The sequence below is a fragment of the Capricornis sumatraensis genome, chromosome 16, assembly GCF_032405125.1.
Source record: "Capricornis sumatraensis isolate serow.1 chromosome 16, serow.2, whole genome shotgun sequence".
Classification (NCBI taxonomy): Eukaryota; Metazoa; Chordata; class Mammalia; order Artiodactyla; family Bovidae; genus Capricornis; species Capricornis sumatraensis.
In genome coordinates, this window is record NC_091084.1 from 18,100,670 (window position 1) to 18,120,176 (window position 19,507).

Sequence of the window (19,507 nt, forward strand, 5' to 3'; positions counted from 1 at the left end):
AATGTTATTCTAATTTTATTTCATTAGCTACTCATATATTTTTGCCTACTTTTTGAGGGTGTTTTATGAGCATTTTTATAGTTGTCATGTGATATATTTATTTTTTTCTCCTTTTTAGATTTCCTCTTTTCTCTTTTCATCTATTCTTTCTTTTTTAAAAATTTTATTTAATTTATTTATTTGACTTTGCCAGGTCTTAGTTGTGGCATTTGAGATATAGTTCCCTGACCAGGGATTGAACCCCAGCCCCCTGCATTGGGAGTGCAGAGTCTTAGCCCCTGGACCACCAGGGAAGTCCCTTCATTCATTCTTATGGTGATCAATTTATCATTCTTTTCCTTTGTTAATTTTAGGCCCTGAAGTAGCTGGAAAACATCCTCTAACAGTGGTCCATGTGATTAGTAATTTTAAGATTTTTATTCTTAGAAATGTGCTTGTATATAATTCTGTTTTATTGGAAAATATATTAATTAGGTAATATGTTTTCAAAAGTTTGAAACCTAGAGTAGTACATAGTATGAGCAAAACCAATGTGATGTCCTTAATTTAGATTTTATCTATGTTAATATTAGGATCTAACTCATTTTATATAATAGAAAATATTACATAAGGTTAAAAAGGTTAAAAACCGTGGCAGAATTTTCTATGATAGCCTAGGACAAGAGGATACCAAGTTCTGAAGTGTTGAGGATTAGTCATGAAGATCCTTGAAATGAAGTGAAGTCAAGTTGCTTAGTCGTGTCTGACTCTTTGCAACCCCATGAACTGTAGCCTACCAGGATCCTCCGTCCATGGGATTTTCCAGGCAAGAGTACTGAGATCCTTAGGGGAGAAAATTTGAGAATAGGTAGTAAGAAAAGAATTAAAGGGATGGGATCTATGAACACTGTCAGCAGGCAGAGAATAATTGCAGTATACTCAAGGTTTCTGAAATGTGGTTGGATTGGAGCTTTTAAAGTTACATTTTCCTCAAAAGTTTGAGCCAGTTTGTTGTGGGTGTGTCTGTGTATGTATGTGTGTTGTAAAAAGAATACATTTAAGTGGGAAAATAGAATTTGCTTTTCAGAAAATAATTTTGAAGAGGGCTTATGAAATATAGCAGTAACCCTGAAAAATGAGAAATGCTTGTACTTTTTTCTTTTTATAGGATAGTTGCAGATGCCATGGTGATGTTTTTTTGAGAGCATATGCTCGCCATTATAAATGCTTAGAGTCTTCCATGATAAATGGAAGAGTCTGTCCCTGCTGTTTGTTGGAGAGCAGTGTCTTTAGTGTGTTATTAACAATCATGTATTCTTCAGCCATTGATGCCCAACAGCTTTCATTGTAATGTCTTTATTTGGTACCTATTATTGTTCTATTGTGTGTTGAATTATCTGTTAATACTGAAAATGCCAGAGATACTCAGAATTCTTGTGTATTGTCATATTTATCCTGATCTACATTTCAATACTAATAAACAATTATGTTAGAAATTATACCCCCTCCACAACCCCATCAAAACAACAAAAAAAGGAATGTTTGGAGTACAAATTTTACAACCATGAAAGGTGCCTCTTTTAAAGGTCTCCGAGATTTCAGTTACCTTCTTGAAACTTGTGAGTTTTGGTTGGAGTCTGCATACCTTCTTGGATGCTGTCTCTTGATTGATTCTTTGTATACTGAGAAGTGAAGAGAAAACGAAAGTTTCTCAAAAACAGAGAAGAGTCTGATAAAAATGACAAAGATGTGCCTTTGCGTAGGCAATAATAGAAATCTTTGGCAACTTAATCAAGAGTATTATCATTGTAAAAGAGGATTTATAAGCCAGATTTCATGGATTAAATTATGACTGTGGGTTATGATTTAATAGAGGTAGAAGTATATGTGGGAGACATGGGTTTAACAAAGTGCCTCCCTCACTCCCATATTTTTTAAGGTGCAGATACTTGGATATGTTTATATATTAGTGGAAAAGACAGTATCAGGTTTGAAAGGAGCTAAAAATATAGAATGATGACAGATGGGATAATTCAGCAGGAATTCAAAGTTAGTGTATATGAATGTATGATACAGTGTGCTCATGCAGGTAGGATTATCCTGAGTGCAAATGTTAGAGAAGAGGAAAATGTGGCTGTGGATGTGGGTGATGGGAGACAACTGTAGGGACTGCTTTTGGGGGAGGGAGTGTAGTAGTTGTCGGTCCCCGGCTTGCCCTCAGGGCATGTGGAATCTTCCTGGACCAGGGATCAAACCTCTGTCCCCTGCATTGGCTGTTGATTTCCTAACCACTGAAGCACCAGAGAAGTCTCCAGTTTTTCTTGTAAAGTCTAGTCCCTCTGATATGTGTTCTGCTACTTCTTTTGATTTCCATGCCTTCAGTTTTAGTCTGTATGTGTCTCTGGGTCTGAAGTGGGTCTCCTGAAGACAGGATATATACAGTTCTGGTTTTTCTATCCATCCAGCCAGTCTGTGTCCAGCAAATGGAATCTTCCATTGTTGTACACAAGCTCCAGATTATGCAGGTTCAGTAGTTGCAGTGCATTGGCCCACAGCACGTGGGGTCTTAGTTTCCTGAGCAGGGATTGAATCCACATCCCCTGCATTGCAAGGTGTATTCTCAACCACTGGACCACCAGGGAAGTCCCAGCAGCATGCATCTTTAGCTTATCTACCTTCAAGTGATATTATGCCACTCCTGTAGGAACTTTATAGTAGTTTATTTACATTTCTCCCCATCCTGTCCTTTCTGTTAGTGTTTTCATACAGTTTACTTATACTTGTTATAAACTCTTGTTATTATTTTTCTTTAGTTATCTTAAAGAGACTTAAGTAATAAGAAACAAGTACATATTTACTCTTGTAGTCATCATTTCTGTTGCTCTTCTTCCTTTGAGTTGATCCATATTTCAGGCTAGTATAATATTTCTTCTATCTGAAGGCTTTTCTTTAACATTCTTTCAGCTTTTTATGTCTTCATTTCACCTTTTTTTTCACATTTTTAAAATTTATTTTAATTGGCACATAATTACAATATTGTGGGTTTTGCCATACATCAGTATGAGTCAGCCATAGGTATACATGTGTCCCCTCCTCCTGAACCCCCTGCCCACCTCCCTCCCCACCCGATCCCTCCAGGTTGTCCCAGAGTACCAGCTTTGGGTGCCCTGCTTCATACATCAAACTCGCACTGGTTGTCTCTTTTACATATGGTAATGTATATGTTTCAGTGCTGTTCTCTCAAATCATCCCACCATCTCCTTTTCCCACTGAGTCCAAAAGTCTGTTCTTTATGTCTGTGTCTCATTTGCTGTCCTGTACGTAGGATCATTGGTACCATCTTTCTAGATTCCATATACATGCATTAATATATGGTATTTGTCTTTCTCTTTCTGACTTGCTTCACTCTAAACAGGCTCTAGGTTCATCCACCTCATTAGAACTAACTCAAATGCATTCCTTTTTATAGCTGAGTAGTATTCCATTGTGTATGTGGACCACTACTTCCTTATCTGTTCATCTGTCGATGGACATCTAGGTTGCTTCCATGTCTTAACTGTTGTAAATAGTGCTACAGTGAACATTAGGGTACATGAATCTGTTTTAATTCTTATTTCCTTGGAGTATATGCCCAAGAGTGAGATTGCTGGGTTGTATGGAATTTTATTTCTAGTATTTTAAGGAATCTCCATACTCTTCTCCATAGTGGTTGTATGAGTTTGCATCAACAGTGTAACAGGGTTCCCTTTTTGCCACATCCTCTCCAGCATTTATTGTTTGTAGAATTTTTGATGATGACCATTCTGACCCATGTGAGATGATGCCTCATTGTGATTTTGATTTGCATTTCTCTAATAATGAGTGATGTTGAGCATCTTTTCTTGTGTTTATTAGTCATCTGTATGTCTTCTCTGGAGAAATGTCTGTTTAGGTCTTTTGCCCACCTTTTGATTAAGTTGTTAATTTTTCTTGTATTGAAACAGTTCTTCATGAACTGTTTGTATATTTTGGAGATTAATCCTTTGTCACTTGTTTTGTTTGCTATTGTTTTCTACCATTCTGAGGGCTATCTTTTCACCTTGTTTATAGTTTCCTTAGTTGTGCAGATGCTTTTAAGTTTAATTAGATCCCATTTGTGTATTTTCATTTTTATTTCCATTACTCTGAAGTGAAAAAGATACTTTGACTTGATATAGAATTCTAGGTTGACAATTTGAAGTACTTTAAAGATACTGCTACTCTCTTCTTGCTTATGTTGTTTCTGATGAGAAATCTGCTCTTCCTTTTTTTCTCTGTGCATAAATATCTTTTTTTCCTTTCCTATGGCTGCTATAAATTGTTCTCTTTGTCATTAGTTTTGAACAGTTTGATTATGGTGTGCCTTGATGTGGTTTTCTTGTTTTGTTTTTGTACTAGGAATTCTGTAAGCTCGATTTTTAGTTTTTACTAACTTTAGTAAACTTTGACCTTTGTTTCTTCTGGCTCCCATTTATTTCAGGGACTCCAATAATATGAATAGTAGGCTATTTATGGCTGTTCTATACATCTCCATTGTTCTTTTCTGTTCTGAAATTCTTTTTTTCTGTGTGCTTCATTTTATATAGAAGTTAGGCATTGGAAACTAGTGTTACAATTTAATGTTTTTCTTTTGCATTCTAATCTCTGTTCATCCTATTCAGTGTAGTTTTTATTTTGACCATTGTAATTTTCACTTGTAGAATTTAAATTCTAATCTATTTTATGTCTTAGTTGTCTCTTACTTTTCAACCATGTGGAATAAATTTATATTAACTTTCAATACCCTTGTCTTCTGTTTGTTAAATCTGTGTCAGTGCTTTGATTGATAGCTTTTTCTCCTAATTAAGGGTTTTACTTTTTTTCTAGTTTGCATGTCTGACATTCTTTAATTAGATACTGCTGCTGCTGCTGCTAAGTCGCTTCAGTCGTGTCCAACTCTGTGCAACCCCATAGGCTCCGCCGTCCCTGGCATTCTCCAGGCAAGAACGCTGGAGTAGGTTGCCATTCCCTTCTCCAGTGTATGAAAGTGAAAGTGAAGTCTGTCAGTTGTGTATGACTCTTAGCGACCCCAGGGACTGCAGCCTACCAGGCGCCTCCATCCATGGGATTTTCCAGGCAAGAGTACCGGAGTGGGGAATTAGATACTAGATATTGAGACTTTTATTTTGTTCCATGGTAGATATTTTTGCATTCATGTAAATGTTCTTGAGTTTTGTTTTGGGAGACAGTTAACTGAATTGGAATCTGGTCCTTTTGATTCCTGTTGATACATGGCAGAAGCCAACACAATACTGTAAAGCAGTTATTCTCCAATTAAAAATAAATTTAAATTAAAAAAGGAGTTTTACTTTTTCAGTTTTAGATATATTTGTATTCCTGAAAGTATTCTTGAATTTTGTTTTGGGACAAGGTTAAATTAATTTAAAACTGGTCCTTTGGACTCTTGCCCTTAATATTTGTTGGGTGGGCCCAGAACAGCATTTAGTCTAGGGTTTATTTCCCATTCATGAAAAAGGACCTTAATACTCTACCCACTGCTTTCATAATTATGAATTTTTCTAGTCTGCCTATTGGGACCTATTCCTATTACCAGGAATGCTGAATCCTGTTGCTCTAATTCTTTGAGATGTTATTTTCACAACTACAGGTACTTTCTGGTTATTACTCAAGGGGAACTCTCTACACTTTTCTGGAATTCTTTCACTGTGCAGCTCTCCCCTCTTTAGCTGCCTTGTACTCTTAACTATTTCTCTTTCATTAAGGAGTCCTTCATGCTCTGCATAGCCTCACCCTCCTTGTATTGTAGTCTCAAATCTTTCTTGTGGCGGTAAGGCAAAGTTTCTTAGGAGAGCCAGGATATGCCAGGAATCTGACCTGGGCTGGAAATTTATCTTTCCTTCTTTGAGGCTTGCACACTATAGGTTTGATACATCATCTTAGCTGTAAATTAGGTTTATGTTGTCTAATTGTGAGTTGTCTTTGCAAAAGAGCATGTGGTCACTTTTTATTCTTCAAATGTAGATAAATGTAATTTTCTGATTATAGTTTCTTGTATTATCAGTAAGTTACCATTGAATAAGAAGAATTCCTCTAGATGTGTAGAATTATGACCTGATTATAGTGTTAATTTTTGTTTCTTTTTTTAGAATGAGTATGGGAATATTCGGAGATGGCAATGGGAATATTAGGGGCTTCCCTGATAGCTCAATTGGTAAAGAATCTGCCTGCGATGCGGAAGACCTGGGTTCATCCCTGGGTTGGGAAGATCCCCTGGAGAAGGGAAAGGCAACCCATTCCAGTATTCTGGCCTGGAGAATTCCATGGTCTGTATAGTCCATGGGGTCCCAAAGATTTGAACACAACTGAGTGACTTTCACTTCACTTCCCAGGAATATTAAGTTATGATGAATATTACTTTTATTATTTTTCTCACTGCTACTAGGTCTTTGGTCAGGTATTATAACTGCCATAGGCCATGATGGCATTGTAACACAGTATCTTTAAGTAGTGATTTTTAGGGAAGCATTGAGGCTTTTAAATTTATTATTTCTGTGTGCTGATTGCTTTGTGAAGGTCATTTGAAACAACATTTGAATCTTGGTGTTGTTATTTACAACAGCTTACATGTTGTTAATATGTACTTATATTTGATATGCTCTTTGTTTGTCCTATTCAAACAGAAGTAGTCCAGGGGATGAATCTATCCATGTCTTGAGTGTTGATGAGAAGAACAAGTTAGGAGCCAAAATTATCAAGGCAGAGATGATGGGCAATATGGTAAGGCTTATATTTTGTTCTTTTGGAGAATAATTACTAAATATTTAACTTCTTACAAGTAATTTTGGCAGTTCCTAAGCTGTGGGGATGTAGCATCTTTTGACAGTAATGCTGCTTATTCTTTGAAGAGAGTCCTGAGCACTCCTAAGAACAGTATTGTCTACTTCTAAGTAAACTATGTAATTTGTCAAATTTTTGAAATTTATGATTTTAGGGAACTAAATGCTTTTAAATTTTCTTTTTAAGTTAGATATTTGCTTTATTCTTTTATTTATAACTTATTGAACATATTTGAGAGAAATACAGAAATGTCACTGTCTTCCTTTGCTTTTTAGTCATATTTTATTAATAATGTGTTACTTTCTTAAATTCCCTTACTTAGGAACTTTAAAATTGAGCTACTAAAAAGAATGGTTAATTAATTTTTTCAAAATTTTAGGCAACATGTTTGGGCCTGACTGTGTTACATGCTTTGTGTAGCTCACTTAATTCCCATGATAATGTTGTGATTTGAGACTTAACCTGAGAATTGAATAGAAATGAAATTATTTGGTAAGAGTGGCATCTATCTATTTATTATTGTCACATTCCTTTTATACAAATACATGTTACATTGCACATGGCAGAATGGCTAAGTCAGACAGCTTTCTGTGTCTTGAAAAAATTGATTCTCTTGTGGTCATATGTATGCACACAACTCAAATCCAAATATAAGTCATCTTAAGTAGTCTTCTGTTTTGGTGCACTATCTGTGTGACACTCTGAGGTAGAACAAAAAGTGAACAAACCCGATACTTCTATTTTTATCAGTGTGTATCTCTAATAAAAATCATATCTTGCATATGCTGTGCTCTCTCTCTTTGAATCTGATCCTTAATGACACTGAACTTAAGCTCAACCCAGAAATTAGTAAGCGAGACAGACCACCACCAACAGCAAGAAAATAACATTTGTGTTTTGAAAGCACAAATAAATCGGTTAAAATAGTGAAAGGAAGGTAACCATGTTAGGAGATTAATCTATGTTAAAAGAAGTGTTCTGTGTTCATGGAACCACTGCAGTGGAGAAAACTGTCTTTGCTTGTCATAGTATTCTATTCATCTAATTTATTTCATTGTGATTTATTGTTTTATATGTTAGTATTTTTGATAAATTTTTATAGATTTCTTAGAAAAAAATGAAATGCATTCAGTTTCTATCTAAATTACCTATTAACAGTAAATAAGGTATAATTTTAATACTGTGATGGCTTTCTTTTTAGAAATAACTGAAATTCTGAGCATTGGAAGTTTATAGTATCTAAGGAATTATAAAAATTCCCTTCTTAAGGGTATGCTTTTCTTTTATCTTCTCTAAACTATATGTCCTTTAACTATTTACTATCAAAATATAAACAATTTCCATAAGTATTTGAGAATTTTGTAACACAGATGAATTCATTAAAAAGTAATGCATTAGACTGAGAGCCTGGTAAGTGAATTTAGGTGTTAGCTGCTTGAATGTTTAGGGCTTCCCAGGTGGCTCAGTGGTAAAGAATCCACCTGCCAATGCAAGAGATACAGCTTTGTTCCCTGATCTGGGATGATCCCCTGAAGAAGAAAATGGTAACCCACTCTAGTATTCTTGCCTGGAGAACCCCATGGACAGAGAGCCTGCTGGTCTATAGTCTAGGGGGTCACAAAGTTGGGCATGACTCAATGACTGAACATCATCATCATCATATGAATTTGAAATATTGTACAAATGAATTAAACTATATATCACACCTGTTTTTCTTATCTTTTCTATTTGAAGGAATTAGCTGAAGAACTTAAAGCCCAACTTGATAAGGCAAATAAATTCCAAGACACTGTAACACAGATGTCATCAAAAACATCTAGGATAGAGGTAAGTAATAGTTTGATTATAGGTAGCCAATTACCTTGTGTAATACTTCTGCTTGGCAGTGGTAATGCTTAATGTTAAATGTGTCTGTATCTCTTAATGATGTGTTTGTATATGTTTATGGTTGTTTGCTTGTTTTTAATATTTATTTTCATATGTATTCTCCTATCTTATACCATTGTGTCCTGATGGTCAAAAGCCTCTGTCTAGGCTCAAGGGGGCTTGGTTTTATTCTAGGCTCTGCCATTTACTGACTGACCTTGCACAAGTCAAACTGGTCATTAACTTCTTTCTGTCCAGAATGAGACACTTGAATTTGGTATCCCTCTCATGTAAAATATTTTGTTCTAGGATTCGTTTGCCTGTCTATTGGTCAATAAAGCAGATAAAAAAAATCTGTCTTTGTGGAGTATTATTTGAACAGGAAGAGAGAGATAATAAACTGATAAAGATAATAAACTATACAGCAATGATAAAGATAATACAATGATAAAGATAATAAACTATACAGCAGAGTAGAAAGTTACATATCCTAAGCAGGGTAGAGGGACTCTTGAATGTCAGTTATGCTGTGTGTTTATGTGTGTGTGTCTTGGGATGCACAGGCTAATTCTCATTAGAAAAGTGATGATGATGCAAGGCCTTGAAGTCATTTAAACAGTGATCTCTGTGTATCTGAGTGAAGAGCACTGTGGACATAAGGAACAGAAGATTGGATGTGTGTCCAGTATTTAGACAAAATAGCAAGGAGACCAGTGTTGCTGGAGTGAAATGAGTGAAGGAGAAGAAAGTGGAAGATCTAGATTAGAGAGTCTGTGGGAGGCCAGATCATATTAAGCTTAGAAGTCAAGGAAGTAGGTTTTTATTCTGGGTGAGAAGTAAAACTGTTTCAGATTTTTGAACAGAAAATGTATTTTGACAGAACCATCCTGGCTTTTTTGTTAAGAGTAGATTTAAGGAGAATAGGGCAAACATGGGTTCTAATTAAGCTTTTGCATTAACACACATAAGAAAGAACAGTGAACTTGACTAAGATAGTAGCTGAAGAGATGTTTGAAGTAATTAGATTTTTTATATGCATAAATGTTTTCCATGTATATTTTGAAGGAGAGCTGACTTGATTATTGTGATGGTTTAGATGAGAGAGGAGTATGAATTAGTGTTGAGAATCTTTGTATCCGTAGTCATCAAAGATATTTTCTGTTTTGGCAATGTCTTTGTCTGGTTTTGATTATCAGGGTGATGGTGGCTTTATAGAATGAATTTAGGAGTGTTTCTTCCTCTTCAATCTTTTTGAAGTGTTTGAGAAGGATCACTGTAAGCTCTTACTTGTGTATCTGGCAGAATTTCCCAGTGAAACCATCTGGTCCTGGACTTGTTTTTTGCAGGAAGGATTTTTATTTTTACAGATTTGATTTCAGTTCCAGTGAAATTCATCAGTCTTTTCCAAATTATCTACTACATTTTTGTTCAGTTTTGGTAGGCTGTGTGTTTCTAGAAACTTGTCCAGTTCTTCTAGGTTGTACACTTTGTTGGCATGTAATTGTTTCTAGTATTTTCTTTCGGTACTTTTGTGTTGTGCAATACTGGTTGTTATTTCTCTGGTTTTATTTCTTCTTATTTTTTGGGGGGGAGGTCCTCTCTTTTCTTAAAGTTCTTGGTCAGAGATTTGTTGATTTTGTTTATTCTTCCAAAGAACCAGCTCTGGGTTTTACTGATATTTTTCTATTTTTTAAAAAATCCTTTATTTATTTATTCTGTGACCTTTATTATTTCCTTCCTTATCCTATCTTTAGGTTTTGTTTGTTTGTTAGGTGGCAAGTTGTGTTCCTTATTTGTGATTTTTCTTGTTTTTGAGAAAGGCTTGTATCGCTGTGAACTTCTCTGTGCTTTGGCTGCCTCCCATAGGTTTTCTGTGGTTGTGTTTTCATTGTCATTTATCTCAAGATTTTTTTAACTTCCTCTTGATTTCATCATGACCGTTAGTTTTTAAGTAGTATGTTGTTTAGTCTCCATATTATTGTTTTTTTTCTTAGTTTCTCATTTAATATTTGATTTCTAGTTTCATGCAATTGTGGTCAGAAAAGATGCTTGAAATAATTATTATACTCAAATTTCTTGAGGATTGTTTTGTGTCTTAGTTTATAGTGAATTCTAGAGAGTGTTCTATTCACACTTGAAAAGAATTTGTATTTTTTGTTTGTTTTTATATAGAGTCCTGAAAACATAAATGGCGTTTAAGTGTTCTATTATATCATTTAGAGTCTCTGTTGCCTTACTGATTTTCTGTTTGGAGGCTCTGTCCATTAATAGGAGTTCCGTATCAAGTCTCTTACTATTTTTGTATTTCCATCATTTTCTCCCTTTATGTCTTGTCTGTTAGTATATATTTATTACTTTGGGTGTTCCTATGTTGGTTGCACATATGTTAATGAGTGTAAGGCTTCCCTTGTGGCTCAGCTGGTAAAGAACCTGCCTGCAGTGTAAGAGACTTGGGTTTGAACCCTGGGTTGGGAAGATCCCTTGGAGAAGGGAAAGGCTACCCACTCCAGTATTCTGGCCTGGAGAATTCCATGGACTGTATAGTCAATGGGGTTGCAAAGAGTGGGACATGATTGAGTGACTTTCACTTTCACTTTATCATTATATAGGATTCTTCTTAATCTCTCTTTTAGTCTATTAAAGTCTGTTTTGTTTGAGAAGAGTGTTGGTACCCTGCTTTCTTGCAGTTATATTTGCATGAGCTGTCGTTCTCCAACCCATCATATTCCATCTATATGTGTCTTTTGCCCTAAAGTTGGTTTTCTGCAGGTAGTTTATTGTAGGCTCTTCTTTTATCATCTAGTCAGCCTTTCTGTATATATATATTTTTAAATTTATCTTTTTATTGAAGGATAATTGCTTTACAGAATTTTGTTGTTTTTTTGTCAAACCTTAACATGAATCAGCCATAGGTATACATATATCCCCTCCCTTTTGAAACTCCCTCCCATCTCACTCCCCGTCCTACCCTCTAGGTTGAAACAGAACCCCTGTTTGAGTTTCCTGAGCCACACAGCAAATTCCCGCTGGCTATCTATTTTACATATGGTAATATAAGTTTGCATGTTACTCTTTCCATATGTCTCACCCTCTCCTCCCCTTTCCCCATGTCCATAAGTCTGTTCTCTATGTTTGTTTCTCCCTTGCTGCCCTGTAAATAAATTCTTCAGTACCATATTTCTAGATTCCATATATATGTGTTAGAATACAATATTTATCTTTCTCTTTTAGATTCACTTCACTCTGTATAGTAGGTTCTAGGTTCATCCACCTCATCAGAACTGACTCAAATCTGTTCCTTTTTATGGCTGAGTAATAGTCTATTGTGTATATATACCAAAACTTTTTTATTCATTCATCTGTTGATGGACATCTAGGTTGTTTCCATGTCCTAGCTATTGTAAATAGTGCTGCAGTGAACAATGGGATACATGAGTCTTTTTCAATTTTGGTTTCCTCAGGGTATATGCCTAGGAATGGGATTGCTGGGTCATATGATGATTTTATTCCTAGTTGTTTAAGAAACCTCCATACCGTCTTCCATAGTGGATGCCTCAATTTACATTCCCACCAACAGTGCAAGAGTGCTCCCTTTTCTCCACACCCTCTCCAGCATTTATTGTTTGTAAACTTTTTGATGATGGCCATTCTGACCAGTATGAGGTAATATCTCACTGTGGTTTTAATTTACATTTCTCTAATAATGAGCGATGTTGAACATCTTTCCATGTGTTTGTTAGCCATCTGTATGTTTTGGAGAAATGTCTGCTTAGGTCTTTTTCCCACTTTTTGATTGGGTTGTTTGTTTTTCTAGCATTGAGTTGTATGAGCTGCTTGTATATTTTGGAAATTAATCCTTTGTCAGTTATTTCCTTTGCTATTATTTTCTCCCATTCTGAGGGTTTTTTTTTTTTTTTTCCACCTTGCTTATAGTTGCCTCTGCTGTACAAAAGCTTTTAAGTTTAATCAGGTCCCACTTATTTACTTTTGTTTTTATTGCTATTACTCTGGGAGGTGGATCATAGAGGATCTTGCTTTGATTTATGTCATCAAGTGTTCTGCCTGTGTTTTCCTCCAAGAGTTTTATAGTTCTGGTCTTACATTTAGGTCTTTAATCCATTTTGAATTTATTTTTGTGTATGCTATTAGGAAGTGTTCTAATTTCATCCTTTTATATATAGCTGTGCAGTTTTTGCAGCTCCATTTGTTGAAGAGGCTGTCTTTGCCCCATTGTATATTCTTGCCTCCTTTGTCAAAAATAAGGTACCCATAGGTGCATGGGTTTATTTCTGGGCTTTCTGTCTTGTTCCATTGGTCTATATTTTTGTGCTAGCACCATACTGTCTTGATGACTGTAGCTTTGTAGTATAATCTGAAGTCAGGAAGGTTGATTCCTCTATCTCCATTCTTTTTTCTCAAGACTGCTTTGACTGTTTGGGGTCTTTTGTGTTTCCATTTGAATTATGAAGCTTTTTGTTCTAGTTCTGTGAAAAATGTCATTGGTAATTTGATAGGGATCGCATTGAATCTGTAGGTTGCATTTAGTAGTATAGTCATTTTCAGAATATTGATTCTTCTTACCCAGAAACATGTAATATCTCTCCATCTGTTTATGTCATCTTTGATTTCTTTCATCAGTTTCTTATAATTTTCTGTGTACACTTCTTTTGTCCCCTTAGGTAAGTTTATTCCTAGATGTTTAATTCTTTTTGTTGCAATGGTGAATGGGATTGATTCTTTAATTTCTCTTTCTGATTTTTCATTGTTAGTATATAGAAATGCAAGTGATTTCTGTGTATTGATTTTGTATCCTGCAGCTTTGCTAAATTCACTGATTATCTCTGATAATTGTCTGATAACTATCTTTATCTCTAGTAATTTTCTGATACTATCTTTAGGGTTCTCTATGTGCAGTATCATGTCATGTACAAACAATGAGAGCTTTATTTCTTCTTTTCTGATCTCGATTTATTTCTTTTTCTTCTCTGATTGCTGTAGCTAGGACTTCCAAAACTGTGTTGAATAATAGTGGTGAAAGTGGACACCCTTGTCTTGTTCCTGATGTTATGGGGAATGCTTTCAGTTTTTCACCATTGAGAATAATGTTTGCTGTGGGTTGATCATATATGGTCTTTATTATATTGAGATAGGTTCCTTTTATGCCCATTTTTTAAGTAGTTTTAATTGTAAATGGGTGTTGAATTTTGTCAGTCTTTTTCTGCATCTATTGAGATTATCATATGGTTTTTATCTTTCAATTTGTTAATATGGTATATCACATTAATTGATTTGCGTATATTGAAGAATCCTTGCATGCCTGGAATAAGCTCAAGTTGCTCATGGTTAGTGAGCTTTTTGATGTGTTGTTGAATTCTTTTTGCTAAAATTTTGTTGAGGATTTTTGCATCTGTGTTCACCAGTGATATTGGCCTGTAGTTTTCTTTTTTTGTGTTGTCTGTGTCTGGTTTTGGTTTCAGGGTGATGGTGCTCTAGTAGAATGAGTTTGTATGTGTTCCTTCCTCTGCAGTTTTTTGAAAGAATTTTAGAAATCCTTCTAATGCCTGTCTAGGCATTAGCTCTTCTCTAAATGTTTGATAGAATTCTCCTGTGAAGCTGTTTGGTCCTGGGCTTTTGTTTTTTTGGGAGATTTTTTGGTTACAGCTTTGATTTCAGTGCTTGTAATTGGGTTGTTCATAATTTCTGTCTCTTCCTGATGCAGTCTTGGGAATTAACTTTTCTAAGAATCTGTTCATTTCTTCCAGGTTATCTATTTTATTGCCATATAGTTGGTCATAATAGTCTCATAATCCTTTGTATTTCTGCATTTTCTGTTGTAACCTCTCCTTTTTCGTTTCTAATTTTGTTGATTTGATTCTTCTCTCTTATTTTCTTGATCAGTCTGGTTAAAGGTTTGTCAATTTTGTTTATCTTCTCCAAGAACCGGTTTTTAGTTTTATTAATCTTTAGTGTTGTTTCTTTCATTTCTTTTTCATTTATTTCTGCTTGGATTATTATAATTTTTTTCCTCTGCTAGTTCTGGTTTTTTTTGGTTCTTTTCCCAGTTGTTTTAGGTGTAAAGTTAAGTTGTCCATTTGATATTTTTCTTGTTTCTTGAGGCAGGATTGTATTGCTGTAAACGACCCCTTAGAACTGCTTTTGCTGCATCCCATAGGTTTTGAGTTGTCATGTTTTCGTTGTCATTTGTTTCTAGGAATTTTTTAATTTCCCTTTTGATTTTTTCAATAACCTGTTGGTTGTTTAGAAACATATTGTTTAATCTCCATGTGTTGTGTTTTTTATAGTTCTTTTCTTGTAGTTGATATCTAGTCTCATAGCATTGTGGTCAGAAAAGATGCTTGATACAAATTTCAATTTTCTTAAGTTTACTGAGGTTTGATTTGTGACCCAAGATGTGGGTCCATCCTGGAGAATGTTCTCTGTGCACTTGAGAAGAAGGTGTATTCTTCTGCATCTGGATGGAATGTCTTGAAGATATCAGTGAGATCCATCTCATCTAATGTATCAATTAAGACTTGTATTTCCTTATTAATTTTGTTTTGATGAACTATCCATTGTTGTGAGTGGGGTGTTAAAATCTCCTATTATTGTGTTACTGTCAATTTCTCCTTTTATGTCTGTTAATGTTTGTTTTATGTACTGAGGTGCTCCTATCTTGGGTGCATAGGTATTTACAATTATAGCCTCCTCTTGGATTGATCCCTCGATCATTATGTAGTGTCCTGTCTTATCTCGTGTAACATTCTTCATTTTAAGGTCTACTTTGTCTGATATGAGGATTGCTACTCCACTTTCTTTTGCTTTCCATTTGTATGGAATATATTTTTCCATCCTCTCAGTGTCAGTCCCTATGTCTCCTTGGGTCTGAAGTGGGTTTCTTTTAGCCAGCATATATATGGGTTGTGTTTTTGTATCCATTCAGCCAGTCTGTGTCTTTTGGTTGGAACATTTAATCTGTTTACATTTAAAGTAATCATTGATATATATATTCCTATTGCCATTTTCTTCATTGTTTGGGGTTGATTTTGTAGATCTTTTTCTTCTCTTGCATTTCTTGACTGTATAAGTCCCTTTAACATTTGTTGTAAAGCTAGTTTGGTGGTACTGAATCCTCTTAACTTTTGCTTGTCTGAAAAGCTTTTGATTTCTCCATCAGTTTAGAATGATATACTTGGTTTTACTCTCTCTGGTACAGTAATCTTGGTTGTAGATTTTTCCCTTTCAGTACTTTACATATATTCTGCCATTTCCTTCTGCCTTAAAGAGTTTCTGCTGCAAGATCAGCTGGTAAATGTATGGGGTTTTCCCTGTGTATTACTTGTTGCTTTTCCACTGCTGCTTTTAATATTCTTTCTTTGTGTCTTTAATCTTAGTTTGATTAGTATGTGTCTTAGCATGTTTCTCCTTTGGTTTATCCTGTATGGGACCCTTCGTGCCTTTTGGACTTGATTGACTATTTCCTTTTCCATGTTGGGGAAATGTTCATCTATAATCTTTTCAAAAATTTTCTCATACCCTTTCTTTTTCTCTTCTTCTTCTGAGACCCCTATATTTTGAATGTTGGTGCGTTTGATACTGTCCCAGAATTCTCTGAGACTATCCTCAGTTCTTTTCATTCTTTTTACTTTTTCTGCTCTTCAGAAGTTATTTCCATGATTTTATCTTCCGTCTCACTGATTTGTTCTTCTGCTTCAGATATTCTGCCTTTGATTCCTTCCAGAGTATTTTTAATTTCAGTAATTGTGTTGTTTGTCTCTATATGGTTATTCTTTAGTTCTTCTGGGTCTTTGTTAATTGATTCTTGCATTTCTCCTTTCTACTTTCAAGAATTTTGATCATCTTTTCTATCATTATGCCAAATCCTTTTTTAGGTAGTTTGTGTATTTCCTGTTCATTTATTTGGACTTCTGTTTCTAGTTTGTTCCTTCATTTATGCAGTATTTCTCTGTCTTTTCATTATTTTTTTTTTAACTTATTGTGTTTGAGGTCTTCTTTCCCCAGTCTTCAAGGTTGAGTTATTTCTTCCTTTTGGTTTCTGCCCTCCTAAGGTTGGTCCAGTGGTTTGTGTAAGCTTCCTATAGGGTGAGATTTGTGCTGAATTTTTTTTTTTTTTTTCTTTTTCCTCTGATGGGCAAGGCTGAGTGAGGTGGTAATCCTGTCTACTGATGATTGGGTTTGTATTTTTTTTGTTGTTGTTTGGATGAGGTATCCTGCACAGGGTGCTATTGGTGGTTGGATGATGCTGGTTCTTGTATTCAGTGGTTTCATTTGTGGGAGTTCTAACTATTTGATACTTCCTAGGGTTACTTCTCTGGTAGTCTAGGGTCTCGGAGTTAGTGCTCCCACTCTAAAGGCTCAGAGCTTGATCTCTTAGCTTCAGGTCTTTTGGAATCTGAGACTGAGCCACATGAGCTTTCTGCCAAGTTTGTTTTTGTTGTCCTGGTTTCCAGCATGCTGGGCTTCTTGTCAATTCCACTGTGCTGGATTTCTTTTGTGTTTGACTTCCATAGCATGAGCTATTGCCAAATTTGGCTTCTGCCATGCTTGGTCTCTGCCTTGCAGGGGCTGAGCTGAGGTTATTTCAGCCAGGTTACATCCAGGTCACAGCACCAGATACATTGGGGGAGTGTATAATTTCCTCAGTTCTGTCTTGCAGCAGCAAAGATGTGAAACAGTGGACCAGTGTTAACAGCTTGGTTACAGCTCAGAGAGCACACTTACTTTTTCAAGCATCAGAACCTTCTGGTTTAGTTTCTTTTTGATGCTCACATCTCTTCAGATTTTCTGCTGTTGATTTGTCACTGTGGAAATTCTGCCATCCCACCACCTGCTAAGCCTGCCCACCAGCCCACACATCTCTCTTTGAGATCTTGGGTCTTCTTTACTTTCATTACTCTAAATTTTTTTTCATATAAATTTCTTGTCTCCTCTTTATTTGGTTGTTCTAGTAGGCTTTTATCTTTGTCCTTCACTTACAAGGTTGAAGGTATCTGTAAGTTGAGTTATCCTTTAAAATATGACACTATTAATTAATACTAGTTGATTAATAGTGAAAATACATAATATTGTGTGTGCATGTAAATTTGAAAATTTGGATGCATTTTTTTCCCTTTCTGTTTCAACAGGGAAAGTAAATCTCTAGTAATGAAATTGAAATAGTTTTTTAAATAATTAATTCTCTTTGGAGAGATAGACTGAAATGCAAATAATTTGCTTAGTCTTGTTTTGAATTGATTTTTAATGAAGTTGTTAGCTAGTATACTTTATGTCATTTTTTTATTAGGACCTTTTCAGTAAAATTCTGTTTTTATCATAGAATGCAGTTCGGTGTATATTCAATAAAAGTTCATGGGAATAACTTCTTTTGAAGAGAAGTAAAAATCATTTGAGGGCTGTTAATTGAAAGAATAGAAGTTACGAGGAATACCATTGTGGTAGATAATTCAACAGGTTCATTCTGTCATTTAATTGCTTTCAAGATTTGGTAGAGTCTATTCTTTTTTTGTACCTTAAGCCTGTACAGTCTTTGTCAGTATACTTCAGTTATAGTTTTCAGGGGACAAGATGTAGAATTTCAGTCTCCTTCTGCTATGATAGAATTGCTATTCTTTTTTTTTTTAATTTTTTAATTGTAGCGTAGTTGATTAACAATGTTGTGTTAGTTTCTAGGGTACAGCAGACTGATTCAGTTTATACATACACATGTGTCAATTCTTTTTGAAATTCTTTTCCGATTTAGTTTATTACTGAATATTTAGCCGAGTTCTCTGTGCTATACAGTAGTTCCTTGGTGGTTATCTGTTTTAAAAGTAGTGCATACATGTCAGTCCCAAGCTCCCAATCTATCTCTTCTGCCTGCCCTTCGCTACTGGTAACCATAAGCTTGTTCTCTAAATCTGTGAATCTGTTTCTGTTTTGTAAATAAATTCGTTGGTGCCCCCCTCTTTTTTTTTTTTTTTTAGGATTCCACATGTAAGCATGTATTGTTCTTTCAGTGTCTAACTTATTTCACTCAGTATGACATTCTCTAGGTCCATCTGTTTTGCTGCAAATTGCATTTTTTTTTAATTGCTAAGTGATATTCTACTCTAGATGTGTATCATATGGTCTTATCTATGCTTTTGTTGATAGACATTTAGGTTACTTCCATGTCTTTGCTATTGTAAATAGTGGTGCAGTGTATATTGGCGTACATGTGTCTTTTTGAATTATGGTTTTCTCAGGTTATATGCCCAGTAGTGGGATTGCTGGCTCATATGGTGATTCTGTTTTTAGATTTTAGAGGAATCTACATACTTTTCTCCATAGTGGCTATATCAATTTACATTCCCACCAACAGTGCCTGTACTTTCTCCAGCTTTTACTATTTGCAGATTTTTTGATAATGGCTATTTTAACTGGTGTGAAGTGACATCTCATTGTAGTTTTGATTTGCATTTTTCTAGTAATTAGCTGTGTTCAGCATCTTTTCCAACGTGCCTCTTTACCATCTTTATGTCTTCTTTGGAGAAATGTCTGTTTAAGACATGTACCCTTTTCTGATTTTGTGTGTGTGTGTGTGTATGTGTGTGTGTATTTTAATATTGAGCCACATGAGCTGTTTGTAAAATTTGGAGATTAATGCCTTACTGGTCTCATTGTTTGCAAATATTTTTTCCCATTCTATTGGTTTTCATATTACTCTGGGAGACAGCCTCAGGAAGATAGTACTGTGATTTACTTTAAAGAGGGTTCTGCCTGTGGTTTCCTTTAAGTCTTTTTATAGAATCTGGTCTTACATTTATGTTTA

At 35.2% G+C, this 19,507-nt stretch overlaps 1 protein-coding gene across 2 annotated transcripts in view; it reads left to right on the top strand.

The window, feature by feature from the left end:
• Positions 1–19,507, top strand: part of CWF19L2 (CWF19 like cell cycle control factor 2) — a 149,386-nt gene that overhangs the window by 68,291 nt on the left and 61,588 nt on the right. The window contains exons 10-11 of one of the 2 annotated variants that reach the window (XM_068988643.1): positions 6,681–6,774; positions 8,569–8,661. In XM_068988643.1, coding sequence (XP_068844744.1) covers positions 6,681–6,774; positions 8,569–8,661 — 187 coding nt within the window. Of the gene's footprint in view, positions 1–6,677; positions 6,775–8,568; positions 8,662–19,507 lie in introns of both variants that reach the window. The other variant, XM_068988642.1, reaches the window with a different exon arrangement.